The sequence below is a fragment of the Passer montanus genome, unplaced genomic scaffold, assembly GCF_014805655.1.
Source record: "Passer montanus isolate IOZ18808 unplaced genomic scaffold, ASM1480565v1 scaffold103, whole genome shotgun sequence".
Classification (NCBI taxonomy): domain Eukaryota; kingdom Metazoa; phylum Chordata; class Aves; order Passeriformes; family Passeridae; genus Passer; species Passer montanus.
Genome location: NW_024356838.1, coordinates 145,084 through 160,515, shown reverse-complemented (window position 1 = coordinate 160,515; position 15,432 = coordinate 145,084). Strand labels below are relative to the sequence as shown.

Genomic DNA, 15,432 nt, shown 5'->3' with positions numbered 1-15,432 from the left:
TTTCTCACGATTCAGAGAGTGAGTCTAAGCCTGTCTCCAACACTGCACGAACACATGGAGCTGGATGGGTCCAGAATCCATGGAACTGACTTCTCACAGCTCTTCCTAGAAGCAAGCTTACCCAGAAACTTTATACAGGTAGATCTAACAGAACAGCTGCTGTATCTACAGGCTGGCTGTATTGTATAAGAACTAGTCCAAATCCAGCAGGACCAATACTGAATCTGAGCAACTGGGCCTTACTAGACAAAGCTGGGCTTAGCAAGCAGTTAACACTGATCAGCTTCAGGTGCAAAGGCAGGTACATAGCACAAGCTGCAAAGTCCCTGAGCAGATGTGAAGAGTTAACTGTATGCACTAAAAAACTTCTGCTTCTACCACTGAAATAGAATTGCTCTCACACATTCATTGGAGTTCTCTTGTCCCATATCCCTTTGCATAAACATTATTTCTCACTCTGCTACTACGGAGCACTGATCTAATTCCTGTGATAGATTTGAATAAAAAAAAGCAAAATAAATACTAAATTAACAGCTATTTGGAGGCCCTCTCCTTGTTATAAAAGTATGTTAAATTCATAACTGAACTTGAGAAATAAAAGCTACAGCAAAGCAAACACCCACTTCTGTGTCTACAAAACAAATTCTAGCTCCCATTTTTCTGTCCTCTTTACAGACAGTCACTTCTTTTTTAACTTCAGTGGGAACTGTTCTGAACAAACGAGGGGGAGGGACAGAGAAAGTATGACTTTTACAGGCCCCATGCAACAATGCAGGAGTGTTGTTTTGAAAAAAAATATGATAAATCAAGTTTTAAAGTAAGAAGCTGACAACACTACATTAGTCCAGAGCCACTGTTTACAGTTCAGTGCCTAGAAAAGTCTTTTGTGTAGAGGCTCCAATTCACCTCTAGGGATTTTTGTTTAATAAAGCATACACGGCTGACTAGATATCAGCTCACAATGACCAGTTAAAATATCCCAACATGCAATTACTGATGCTCAAAGTAGTTCATTTTGTATTAGCACACTACCCCTTATTTGCTAAGTGTACATCCTACCTTCACACCAACGGCAACATCAGTGACAATGCTGCAAAAAAAGAAAAAAACAAGAACATAAGTCAAGCAATTTATCCCCAAAACCCAACTTTTCAATGTATTGTAATGACAAAATTGTGAGGAAACAAACAGGCAACAAGTTTTCTGAGAAAGAAACTATGTTCAAAAACACATTGGACTGAAATACAAAAGAAACTTTAAAAAGCCACTGAGCTCCCACAGTTTACAGGCCTTTCCAAAGAGTACAAAGTTTCAAGTAAATGTTACTCCAAAGCAGCACCGCCAGGAAATTTACTTAGAAAACCCGGGTTTCTGGACTACATGAGATTACAGGGTGGAAATAGAGTAATTTAAAAGTAAGTACAAAACTTCTCACACACCTCATAGTTGAACCTTTGTTTGACCTACTCTTTGAACAGCAGAAAGCAATATATTTTTTTTGATCAGCTTGGAAAAAACCCCCAATGCATTGGCAGCTACAACTATATGAAATTTAATGAGGTACACCTGTGAAAAACACTGCAACAGGTATGTCAAGGTACATCTTTTCCTTAGAGGCTGTGACATCACCACTCACAGTGTATACCACAATCCTAAAAGAAACCTCAGTCCACAAACATACACACGAAAAAGAATATGGGAGAGCATTCCACAATGTAGTACTCATTTTAGTTGTCAGACAGGATTTGTAACTCCTGCTATATAACCACAACCATAAAAAGCCTTGGGAACTCTCACAGTTGAAAGGTTATATGCTTAAAGCATACCAAAGAGATGGCTTTACTGTTTGCAGCAGAGTAACCAAGCTAACAGGAGATCTGGAAGCTGAAAGCTGTTGTGTTTACACTGACGAAGGCCACATCCAGCAGCCTGCTTCCCAGGTGCAACAAAAAGCAGGCCTGGCATGTAGTGCCTGCCCATCCCAGCCCTCTGTCCCATGCTGCCGACTGCTTCCAGCCTTCCCTTCTTTGGTTTGTACAGCCAGTCCACTGTATATACAAAGGCATCTCTCCACCTGGCGAGGGGGGGAAGCCGAAGGGCTTATTAGGCAGTTTCTGAAAACAAAAGAGCTCGACATCTGGCTCCTGCTGGCATCGCTCCTCCCCTCCAGCCAGCTCCAAAACAAACCCGAGCCTGCAAGGCGCCCCTCCTCAGCCCCTGGCCAGAGGAGCGATGCCAAAGGGGGGGAGCAGGGAGCGAGAGGCTCTGGGGGGCAAGACGAGGGCTGCCCCTTCCCCACGGCGTCTCGGGCACTACACTTAAGTGGGGGGCAGCCCGAGGCCCTGGGCGATTTGAACGGGGGACCCTACAGAGGGGCCCGCGCTAAGGAGAGGCTGAGCCCGTCCTGCCCCGCTCCCAGCCCGTGCGGGGCCTCGGGCTTCAGCTGTCCCGCGGCGGGAAGCTCATCGCTACCCACACCCTCGGAGCCGCCCGCCAACAGCCAGCGAGCGCCCGGCGCCGGGACGGGTGCCACCACGGACCGGCGGCACGAGGCGCGGCAGCGCGCTGGCTCCCAGCGCCCCGGGGCCCACTCACCCGTCCATCGCCGAGCAGGACAGAGCGCGGGCAGCGGGACAGGAGCCGCGCACGGGAGGCTGAGAGAAAATGGCGGCCTGGCCTGCACGGAAACCGCCGAGCGTTGCCGAGTGCCGGGCTCCGCTCCGCGTCCCCCTCCGCTACCGCGCACGCGCCGGCAGGAAGCGCATGCGCCGTGCGCGCCGCTGAAGTTTTTGCCCTCAGCTGCCCGGCCCGAGCCGGCCCTTGAGGCGGCGCGAGGCTGCCCCGCCTGCGGCGGGAGGCGGGAGCGGCGCCTTCCGTGCCGGCCGTGGTGCCTTCCCTGCCGGCCCGGGCCACGGGACAGCGCCGGGGGATGCTCAGCCATCGGCATTCCCTGCCGCCCAGCCCGGACCCCACTTGTTGAAGGGAGAGAGTTTGCGGGCTTGGTGCCGGCCCTTCTCCTCAGGGAACACGCTCAGAGGGACCCGGTCCTGCCTGGTCCCCATCGCTCGCTGCCCGGGGCTACGCTGTCACTTCACACAAAACAACCTGTTGACTATATCACGCCAACACTACATAAAAATAATAAAGAGGAACGTACAAAGGAACTACTGCAGTGAATTGGGCTGTTTCTTCACAGACTAAGTGTCTCCGTGCTTCTCTGTAAGCTGGCACGTCAGAGTACAAAATACGTGGCTGTTACAAAATATACATTTTCTCCTCATTACCTTTTGCCAGATCTCAGTATTTCGTCACAAATCTTCAAATGTTTGAAGGTTTTCAAACATTTCTAGGTTTTCTAGAAAAGTTGTGCATGAGAAGACCCAGATTGCATTCAAACAAAAAATCAAACTGAAGAGTTTATACTAAGAAAGAAAATTTGAAATTGCAAGTGTTTGAAGGTTTTCAAACATTTCTAGGTTTTCTAGAAAAGTTTCAAACACTTCTAGGTTTTCTAGAAAAGTTGTGCATGAGAAGACCCAGATTGCATTCAAACAAAAAATCAAACTGAAGAGTTTATACCTGTGAAAGTAAATTTGAAATTGCGATCCAAATGTTCCTGTAAGATCCCAAACCCAGAAGAATGTTTCAAAGTATTCAAAATGTCTTCTGTGATTTCTATATTTTGATCTAGCAAAAATATGTTTAGAGAAGGTAGCCCATTGCTTGATTGCACTTTAATTTTTTCAGGTTAGTGTAAATTCCTTGGAGTCTGTCATCAAAACTATTGCAATGAAGCCTGATAAAGAATTTAGGAACCAAAAACTGTAAAACTATACATACATCTATAACTGGAACATTTTCAGAGTGCTTTAATACTCCAGTATCCTCCTCTAATTGACACCACAGATAACTCAGTAACTGGATTAACAATTAGGAGCGTGTACAAATTCTCATTCTACTCTGCAACTTTTTGTTGTTCTGTTCTGGAAGAGCCACTCTGATCCTCTGCAGCAGTTTACTGATAAGGCTTCTCCTAAATGGCATTATCACTTGGATATCTGCAACAACTTCCTCTTTCAGAAATTGTCTTCAGCACCCATCACTGACCACTAGACTAAATTACTTATTATTCAGTTTCTTAGAAAATCCCACTTAAATGTTTGATTTGCTGAGATTGTATCTAAAGCTCATCATGCCACATGCTATGCTTTAAGGGTTTTGCCTTCTACATTGTTATGTTTGTGTGTTGTTTTGGGGGTTTTTTTAAGTCCATGGTTGTAGCATTCTTTCCTGATTGCATGTATAAAGTACTACGATCATGATTGAAAGTAACATTGAAGACATCAGAGATGTAGGGGCGCATCTAACAATCTCCATAAATCCAGGGCATATTTATTTATTTACTCTCACTGTCTCTCTAAGTATAATCCCTGTATATTCTGGCTTTGCACCATTGGAGGTTGGTTTTATAATTGGTTTTTCTTGTTTTCCATTGCCTTCAGTCCTGTTTGATGCCACATTGTACTGGGATTGTTTCTGTCTTTTTCCCCCTTATAAATCTAAATACATCTTATGCATTTTTGTATTGCCTAATTTGCTTACCTTCTTTGCCTTCATAGTAGGCCATCTTCAAACCTGATTTTCTCTTCTGTAATATTTCTTTTTCCTCCTTCTTTCATGACACCTACCAAAATCTAAGTACATTCACTAATACTCATTCAGTTTATCCTCTGAGTTAGAAGCTCTTCCATATAAAGCAGGCTGAGGAGTACCTGTTGAGTGTAGCAGAAAACACATTGGAACTGAATCTGCAAATCTGGTTGAAATAACAGATATGACTTTATACCGCAAAACTCTGGTCCCCCACAAAGCATCAATAAAAGTGATAATCAATCAGGATTTTACCTAGAACATTTAATTTCAAAAGGGATAAAAAAGGTAGGAGTAAAAATGCCATGGCACCCTCTTGATCAGTTGTTCATGCAGTGTGGTATTCCACTTTCCTGTAGCTTTGCCTTTTTATACTATTAGATCATTTTTAGTACACTTCTGAATGCCTTGTGAAATGTCTGCCGCATTTGGAACACAGTGATAGCATCATCTGTTTATCTGGTTCTCTCTTTTCTCTGTTGCTAGAGTGTGTTTTTGCTTTGTCTTTCTCAAGTCAGAAAAAAAATTGTTCCCAAAAAACACCCTCTTGTCCTTAAGAGCTGTCAACTTTCTGCTGAAGTCCTGCATCAGATGTTTCAGAAGGCAGCTGAAACGTCCAGTGAGAGACAACCATTAAGAAAAACACCTCGAGCAAAGCCCTCCACATTCAGTTGTTACATTACAAAGCACATGGGCTTATATACACTATCCATTTTATTCTAACTAAAATTTAAGTGCAGATATTATTATCAGCCGTTCAAAGTTCCATACCCTTAAAGTCACAGTAATCTTACTGCTGCAGCAATATCTTGTTTTCCTAAATAATTTCCTTTGATCATTGATACACTTAGATGTTTCGCTTTGATCGGTTGTTTCCTTTTTATTTCAAGAACAGCTAATAAATAACCATCTGTGTAGTTCAGTAGCAGTGTGAGTAGTTAATGATGTTTGCTTCATAGAAGATTGTAGGACTTAGAAAGCACACAAAGATATTTTCTGCTGTACATTGTCCCAGACTGAGTCTCTGGAGTTGCTGGGGATAAAACAGCGTCTGCCCTCTCAGAGAACAGCTTGTCCAAGGGTTTGCCTGAGCACTTTTTGACATCTGCAGCATTCTAGGGCAACAAGTCTTGTGCTTTAGGAAATTACTGTCTGAAAAATATTTTCTTTGGGTTGTGTCAAGCCCACTGTCTGATAATTTCCTTTGATGTCCACTAGTTCTCCTTTTTTAAAGAAACAGATGGATATTTTTTTCTGTGTATCTATTCTTGCTGTTCTTGAATGCATATACCTCCATCATGCTGTCTCCAGTTATCTTTCAGGGGTTGTAATAAATTCCATGTTTCCTCTGTTAGACGTCATTCCCAGTTTTCAATGATTTGTTTTGGTTTTTTTAATACCTTTCATAATCCTATTCTAGAAGGCCATAATAGTTTTCATTATTCAAGTTACACACTCAATGGCTTTATATAGGTGCATAATAAATGCTTTTTGGTTTTATATTATTTTTCTTTCTTATAACACCAATCTCATTTGCATGTTTGAATCCTACTGAGCCATGAGCTGGTGTTTTCACAGAACCCCCCACAACTCAAGCTCTCTCTGCTGTGTGAAAGCCATTTATTTAGATTCCAGGATTTTGCACTTATATTTTGGCTTGTTTTCTCTCTCACATATTACTTCCATTTTTCAGCACAGAATTTAACTTGCCATTTTATCATTCAGTCACACAGTATCATGAGAGCTTTCCACAATTCTTCACGGTCAGCTTTTGTTTTTATTACCATGAATAATTCAGCATCATCAGCAAACTTGGTTGCCTCGATAATCACTCTTTTTTCCAGATCATTTAAGAATATGCTGAACAACACAGGTCCCTGTGGTGCACTACCAATGACCTCCCTGTATTGTAACAAAATAGAACATTTTTCTTGTCCTTAATTTAATCTATTTTATTAATCTAGTAATAATAACTAATAATTAACAATTTATTAATATATCAAAGAATGTGCCTGTTAATCTTGTGTCAGCTTATTTTCTCTCAAGAGCTTTAGGCAGAGAATTTCAACAAATTCTTTTTTTAAGAAAACATTATCATGTTGTTTCAATCAGACTATGCTAAAACTCATTGACTCCCTCAAAGAATATGATGCTTCTTGTTATTAGAGGCACTTACACAGTAACAACTCTTCATTTGTCCTTATCTCCAAACAGCCCCGTCCTTCAGTTTCCCCAAATTGTTAATGGTAGTGTCATTAACTGGTGTTGCTTAGAACAACAGGTCCTCGGGATATTATGGGAAAGGTTGATCATTTGGTTTACCAGTCTTTTTTATATTAAACCACATTATTCTATCTTAAGCCAGTCCTTATCATCTTCATAAATTCCCCAGATGCCTTTGAGCAAAGTCCCAACATTTATTAGTAGCTATTCATCTTTTTGTGCTCCTGTAAACAATGTCCTTAATCAACATTTCTTCCCAGCAGTCTATGTTGATTTACTTTGTTTTCTTAAACTAAGTTTTGAAGCTATTGTGTAGCTCTTACAAGCACAGTGCCCTAAATAAATGTCTCTTTTTCGAGTTCAGGTCAGAACTTGTCTTGCTGGCCTGAATCCCCCAGGCTGCTCTCCAACATTTTATTTCCAGCGTCCTTGCTAGAAAGACACTTATCTTGGGCAGGCTGGGAATGTTACTGCTCTCTACCATTTCAGACACTGAAATATGTGGCATAGCTCATCCTGTACTTAACTGAACATTCGTTTGTGTCCAAAGGTCTGCTCATGACAACCAGATTATTATCTGTCTGCCCACTTTCTCTCTCTAGCTTCTAGAATATCCACCTGGAAATTTATTTTCAACAGCAAATTCACCTTTTTCTATCACTCTGATTAGAAACATGTACATTTACTTTCTTCAGGACTGGAGATCAGTTTTACTTTTTATTACAAACAATATGTGCCAGCGGTGTTTGCAAACATCTTTCATTCCATAGAGCTTCCTTGGTTTTGTCTTGGAGAGATGGTGGAGTAAAGATCATGTTGTGGGTCATGTACAGCCATGGCTGCAGCTGTTTTCTGTCAGGGGCAAGAAGTGATATGAATTTTTTCTTTTTTCCTTCTTTTTTTTTTTTTTCTGTTTGTTTTTGGTTTTGGGGTTTTGTTTTTTATTTTCTTTTTTTTTTCTCTGAATGCAAAAGTGTCTGTTGATGTTATAAAACAAAAGGTAGAACTTCTCTACTTCTGAATCTAAAAAAAATGTAACAATTTTTCTATTGTCACAAGCAGCTGTCTGGGTGCTGGCCTGGCCCTCTACAAGCCACAGGTGAAATATTCTGACACCAAAACTATGATTATTCTCCAAATACGTTACTAAAGTAATTTAGTCAATGGACAGTGAAACCTAGTTTTTCCCTGACTGCAATGTGGCTGGCCAGCTCTGCATTAAGGACTGCTCCCTTAATGGTGGTGCTTTTACCAGCCTCGATCATTACATTGCAGACAGCAGGGCTGTCCCACCTGCCAGGCAGTCACCAAACCTAGGAAAAAAATCTCTAAGCACTGTGCTTTCAAAATCAATATTTAATGCTTATTGTCATGAGTGGGTTACATGAAAGACCCACAATCAACAAAAACCTGGCTTTAGCTCTTAGCGAGTCTTTCATTACTACAATAGCTTTTGCCAATCAGTGTTCAGGTAACAAAGGTTCTCCATTTGAGGATCACACAAGGAATAAATTTAGGGATTTCAAAATTATTTTAATTTTTGTTCTGAAGTGAAGCTGCCTAAATTTTGGCTGTTGATACACATATAAGGGTATGACTAACTTAATGGAGCTGCAGCATTTAGTGCAGTGCTGCCCTGGCAATCGGCAGCTTTGTGCAAAGGGGAGCCCAGTCTGTCCCAGTAAGTATGTGGTGACCAACTGGTGTCTGAGCGGTGGCAAACATCACCCCCTCATCCCATAAACCTGCTTTGGTGGGGGGACTTTGCTCTGTTCCTCTGCCAAATCAAGCAGATCCACTGCTGCAGGTGATCTAAACTCTTCTGGTTTTACTTTACACTGAAGAGATCTCGACATACTCAGAGTCATTTTTGTCAGAGACCCCATGAGACCTCAGCCCTCCTGTGTCATCTGCAGTCCAGGAGCTTTTCCTGCCCTATGCCCTGCAGACGGAAGCAAGGACAGGCCAGAGGTTTCAGCCACAGCCTGAGTAAATATCCCCAAACTAGGCTTAGATGTTAACTTAAGGGTGTGTTAAGGTGAATTTTGACTTGCCCTCTATCGAACTCCCAGACCAACATCACACAGAAGACTTTATGTAATATACACAATGAGCCCAGTCTTGTACAAGCGCTGAGGTTGCCTAGTTTTGCAGATATGATAATTATGATTATTAAAATGGTGACCAAAAAAGTAATGGAGAACACATTTTTAGAAAAAATAAACACCAAGGAAAAGATTCCAAATTTCCAATAATATAGTAGTAAATTAAAGCAATACATTCTCAAACAGAGAAAGAAAACTCATAGCAATTTCAAAGAATATTCTTTGCAAGGCTAGACTGAAATGGGACTTTTGCTATTGATTTCAGGAATACCAGAACTTGAACTCTGAACTCAAATAATTTAAAAGGAGTAAAAAGTGTCTCACAGTAATTTTTAAAAGGCCATATAAGTGATAGATGAGCTCACCTTTCCACTTTACCCTTTGATGCTAGAAAATGGAATTATTTTTGTACAATTTTTCCAAAACTGTGCTCTCATAACATCCTATCCTAAGTTCTTCCACATGCTTTTGCACCTCATGTAGGAACAGCATTATGTTCCTGGGCTTTTTTGATAGGGATTATTTTATGGACTCCTACAAGACTGTATGAATTATCAAAAAGAATATCACAGAGGAAAAATATTTTCAAGTGAATGCTGTCCATGGTGGCAAAAGATATTTAAAATGGAAACCTTTTAAGTGATACAGAAAATGTCTTCAAAGAGGACACCCCAGAAATGTGACTATTTTTTAAGAAATGAAAATCTTCAAAGCAGACACCTCTTTCTGTGAGGAAATCCTCAAAGGGGCATTCCTCTAGAGTGAGAATCTTTGAAAATGAAATCTCTTAAATGATCTGAAAACTTTGAAAGCAATAAACCATTGCTAAAACTGAAAGCAGTATTTCCTTGGGAAATAGGGTGTTCCTAAAGAGAGAAATAACTGCACCATCATTAACTACAGAGGCAAACAATGCTTCTCTTACAAGAGGAATAAGTATTATTTAAAATCCTTATCATCTTCAGAAAGTTATTAAAATATATTATCATAATATTCAAATCAATAAGTAGTATTTGTGTCAGTATACTCTTTCTCTCTGGGTAGTCAGTTGCTGACTTAAAAAGAAATCATTCATTTTTGAAGATGTAAGTCCATGAAATGGAGCTTGTTGGAAGTATTTCTATGAACAATTTTCCCATGTAATTCCCTTTTTTTTCTTAAAAGACAGGAAATTACAAACTTTCAGTATGTTTTCCCAGTTAATAATTGTATGATTTTTGGAATCTGGACAATTTCTACAGGATGGAAATGCATATTCAGATGTTTTCTGACTGGCACATTCCATGGAGTGCTTGCTGGTCAAAAGCTTTACAGGGAAGTGCTATAGAAGCAAAGCTGTGACAAGCAAAGTAAATAGCCTCTATATAGCTTAGAAAGGAAACAATGAAAAGACAATTTGTTCGTTTTGCCACACTGAAACACCATGGCCTCGAAGATGACTGCTGTTAAAGTGTTTCCTTGAGCAATGCAGGGAGGTGGATCTATAGCATCATTTAAAGAACCTGGCTGCTGGGGCACTACGCAAGCTGTTGGACTGTGAGTGAGCTGCAGCTGACCCAAAGCCAGCAGCAAGCCAGAATTATTTGCAGGGCAAGGAGTTCAAAGCACCCTGGGGAGACACAGTCTTTTTTAAATTAAGAAATTCAGAAATTAGAGATAAAATACGTAATTGCTTTCCTGAGTGGCCACTTTATCTCTTACCCATGAGACTCATGGAAGCAACATTTTAGTCATCTGCTCCTGGTTGAATGAACCTACAATAGTACCACCACATTCATACTGTTCCTACATCAAAAACACTCAATAAGGGAGTGTCTCCTCCCCTCTCCCTTATTTTCTTTTCATGCTGTCCTCACACACTCCTTACTTTAAGATTTGGGCATAATAAATACCCCTAGGAAAAAGTAGCTAAGGGAATGCATTGTGACACTCTGGTTTTTAATTGCTTTACTGTACATACTTTTCCCACTGGTCTGTTTGTCTACCAGCAAATTTAACTGAGATCACTTAAGCATCTTTCTGTATTAAATATTGTAGACAACATTACTGTTTCAGATCTACTCAGCTGAAATAGTTTTTAGCATATCAATTTCACAGACCTGTGATTTCTGTGGTGTGCAGTACTGGGAGGCTCAATATGTATACACAGGAGGCAAATTTGACCCAACTGACACAACCTATAAACAAAGTTCTTTAATAATAGCCTTGGCTGGGATGGGGGTTTACATTTTAGAAAAAAACCCAAAAAGATGACCACAAAAAGTAGAAGTTGTTTTCATGCTAGAAGGTAGTTGTGAGTACTGGTTTTGCTTATAGCAGAAAAGAAATCCAGGTTGCCAGGACCTGTTCAGTTGCTGTTACAGTCTTTTCACTCACTGAATACAGCAGTCACTGCAGATAGCAATTCTCAGAGAATTTAAGCAAAAGATACAAATACCTTGTGAGACCATTTGAAGATGATCTGCCCAAGTAGCTGCACATAAAAACCTTTCTGCAGCACTGCCTCTCCAACCCAAAACTCCTGACCCAGGCTGCAGGTGTCCCACAAAGCCGGAGCAGCTGCAGGGCCCAGCCCTGTGGGCACTGACACAGAGCAGCCCACGCTGGGAACAGCCCAGTGTCCTCCCTTCTGCCACCCCTGCAGCCACCACACAGCCCCCAGGGCTGCCCTGGGCGGGCACCTAAACTGCAGGCACTGGGGAGCTTTTCTGCAGCTAAAAATCTCCTAGCAGTGTAGCCAGAGCCTCACACCAGTCCTCGAGAAAACCCCAAAGCCCCTTCCCAGGCTCTGCTCAGGCTGGGACTAGTACACATACTCCCATGCTCCAAATGAGATTTTTGGAGAGGTGCACACCCCTGCAGCTCTGGTGTGGTACACAAGTGCCTGAATAATCAGAAACTGAGACATCACTATCACAGGTAGAATTAGTGACCCGTCATGCCTTAGGCTGCAAGGTCAAAAAAGCACCAGAAAGCAATCCATAAACTAATGTTTTGCAGGGCTTTTTTCCTATTCCTCATGCTCCACAGAAATCAAAAAAGCACCAGAAAGCAATCCATAAACTAATGTTTTGCAGAGTTTTTTTTTTTTCTATTCCTCATGCTCCACAGAAACTTCATTATATGTTAGCTGTAATTTAAAGTTGTCGTGTGACAGCAAACAAAAATTTCACTGATGGTGGAGTGTGGGCAACAGATCAAGGCACCTCAGTAACTTTCCTTCTCAACCTAACTTTTGTCTTTTCAATTTGGAAATAATAGAAAAATCCCAATGTTTCTGAGGTTTGATATATTCTTCTCTAGAATAAATTACAGTTTCCATTCAAAAATTTTAAGTTGCTCTATCAACCATACAAAACAGATATAGTTTTCTTTCATATGCAGCATGAAGAGTTACAGAAATGTTAAGTGGTAAAAGGCACAACAACCCACTGCAAATTTGAAAATGGGTGCTGAGTAGAAGAGCAACAGATTAGAGATGGAAATCAGAAATAATTCTGTTCTTAAATTCATTACGTATCCAGATGGATATTGTTTAAAAAAATCAGTTTGCCATCCCTAAATCTAATTTACTTTATAATTTCAAGAGTAATCTTCTGTGTAGTCTACTGTCCTTTAGGAGTGCTGATGTAGCTGGAGAACAAGAGCAGCTTATCACACTGCATTACAAACCGTCTGCTTGCAAATTTCAGAGAATTTCTGGCCACTTGTGACATAATATCTCATTAACCTTTTGCAATATTTGAACCCAACAAAGATATCTGCATTTTCAGAATAAACAGCAGCAGCAACTTTTAACAAATACCATCAGCAGTATGAGATGCAGTCCAATGATAGGCTGATTCCTCATGGCTTGGACTAGAGCAATCATCTTTGTGTCAAATTTACACATCTGTATTTCTTTACTCATTTCTTAGTTCAGCTGTCAGTCCAATGTTGTGCTTGCTGTCTAATGTAGTGACTTAACAGATGTAAAATATTATTTTAAAAGGGCAAAATTGATAGTTTACAACCACTGTAGGCACAGAGCATGTAAAGTAGAAGCCATCATCCTGTAGCAAGTAATCAGAATACTGCTGCAGTGCTGGTGCAGGTTTTCTAGCGGATTGGATTCCTCATGGCTTGGACTAGAGCAATCATCTTTGTGTCAAATTTACACATCTGTATTTCTTTACTCATTTCTTAGTTCAGCTGTCAGTCCAATGTTGTGCTTGCTGTCTAATGTAGTGACTTAACAGATGTAAAATATTATTTTAAAAGGGCAAAATTGATAGTTTACAACCACTGTAGGCACAGAGCATGTAAAGTAGAAGCCATCATCCTGTAGCAAGTAATCAGAATTAACCTGCTGGTGCAGGTTTTCTAGCGGATTGGGTAGTCATATCCCTCCTGTTTTCTGCACGAGGGCCGGCAGAGCTAAGCCCTGGCCTCAGGGCACATGAACTCTCTGACAGGAGTGAGAAGGGATCAGGGCTGCTGACACATGCAAGTGCTAGACAGGATGAACAGGGTATTTGGAGACACTAAAGATCTCCCTGCTCCAACCCAACCTGAGGCAAGGCAGCTCGCTTTGATTAAAGGCTGAACAAAATATGGCTCTGCCCAAACATGGTTCTAAAAGCTGTAGAGACACTGCTTACCTATCTTTACAGTCCTTTTTTCAGCTCTGTCTTATTATTTTAGTTCAGGCAGGAATTGCCCTCCACTGATTTTCACTCCTAGCAATCAAAATGTTGCTGCGATAATCTCAAACTTCAAGCTCAGGGACCACCAGACCTAAACCCTAAAAACTCTGGATTTTGATTGTCTAACACTGCTAAAGGCAAGTTCTTAATAGTAAGGAAACAGCAGTCACTCATGCTGAGTTAAAGGGAAAATTTTAGTACACAACAGTTCTTACTCAGACACCACATATTTTTATTTCCAGTAAACAGGGAAGCACCAGGCTGCCATTACAGTATCTGAGGCATGTCTAGCCCTCAGCTTGCTTCTTATTTGCCCTGTTGCTTCTTAGTGCCCTGTTGAAACCATACTCAGCTGGACAATGCATTAATTAATGTGCAGGTTAAGAGTGACAAAAAGGCAAAGCCAACAAAAGCTTCAGGACTGATTTTCAGAGTCTTCTGTTTTCTTTTTGCTCCATTTCTCTCTTTAAGGACACAAGCAAACCAAGCAGGTTTGACTGAAGCACTGTTTTGGACAGGTTTGCAACAAGATGTGAAGTTTTATTAATGCATAACCTTTCATCCACAGATCACAAATACCGTACCAGTATCAAATAAGTTTAACTTGTCCTCTGTAAAACATATTATAATAATAATTATGATTATTATATTCTTATTGTTAGACAAACTGATTCTTTCAAGTCACGAGAACAATAGTGCAGTAGCTGAGGAAGAAAAAGAGCTTTAGAGTTGAGTCCAAAACTGTCAATGTAACCACAATGTTACCTTTTGAACTGTAACACACACAGTGGAGGTCCTTGGTGACTGGACAGTCATGCCTTTGAATTTCTTACCTGCAACAATAAAATACCCCATTCAAAAAATGAATTAAAATGCAAATGTTATGGGACTTAAAAAATTGTATTTTGAATTCCCAAGTATTTGAGAAGATTCTGATCAGTTACAGGCTCCTTCCCTTGTGGTGATTTTACACCCTATATGACCACTTTTCAGTAAATAATATAATGATCTCAATGGTCATGGTCAGAAAGATAATTTTCAAACCATTTCAGTCCTGGAAGTACAGCCAGTCTGATGTATTAAGATGTCTAAGGTGTGTGAGCTGCCTCACTAAACTGATCTGAAACATCAACTTAGCAATACAAGTATCAAGACTTTTAACTGATTTAGAGACTATCAGAGTCCCTCTAAAACATAGGACATAAAGTGGAACACCCCAAATCTATTATCACCATCCTCAAGTGATCCAAATAGCGATCTGTCACACATGGCGTCAATCAAGAGTCAGTAATAAGCCATGAGCACTAATCTCCATTATAGGTTTGAGTAAAGTATGACACGTGTAGATTCAGTGCAGATTTGGACACTGTCTTACTACAAAAGTAAATCACTTCTCAATGGCCAATGAGTTTTAAGTTGCCTCATTAAGTACAGGGGATTTTGGTGTCAAGTCTACCAAAGGGAAGTAGGCACCTCCAGAAAAGTAGGGGCCTTTGATCACCCAGAACAACTTTGAAATTGTCTCCCAAATTAGCTAAGAATCAATAACACATGAGGCGAAGAGAGAAGGTGTGATTTTGAATGTCCCACTGAGCAATCCACGAGAGAGGGAGAGGGCAGAAAAGGAAGCTAGCGGGTGTCAGCTGGTGGCTCTCTGCAGCCCAGGGTCTCAGGAAGGCATTGCCTTACAGCATGGATTCATTAGCCACCCACAGCCTGTCAGCTGCATACTGAGAGGAAGGACAAGCAATTAAATTTGATTTCCAGGC

General features: G+C 40.8%; 1 protein-coding gene across 5 annotated transcripts in view; it reads right to left on the bottom strand.

Moving 5' to 3' along the window:
• The window catches only part of PTBP2 (polypyrimidine tract binding protein 2), a 45,335-nt gene extending 42,588 nt beyond the window's left edge, over positions 1-2,747 (bottom strand). For all 5 annotated transcript variants that reach the window (XM_039718044.1, XM_039718052.1, XM_039718061.1 and 2 more), the window contains exons 1-2: positions 2,596-2,747; positions 1,060-1,090 (exon numbers count right to left, since the gene is read on the bottom strand). In XM_039718044.1, the coding sequence (XP_039573978.1) occupies positions 1,060-1,090; positions 2,596-2,603 (39 nt within the window). In that variant the 5' untranslated portion in view covers positions 2,604-2,747. The remainder of the gene's footprint in view (positions 1-1,059; positions 1,091-2,595) is intronic.
• Between the last annotated feature and the right edge of the window lie 12,685 nt (positions 2,748-15,432).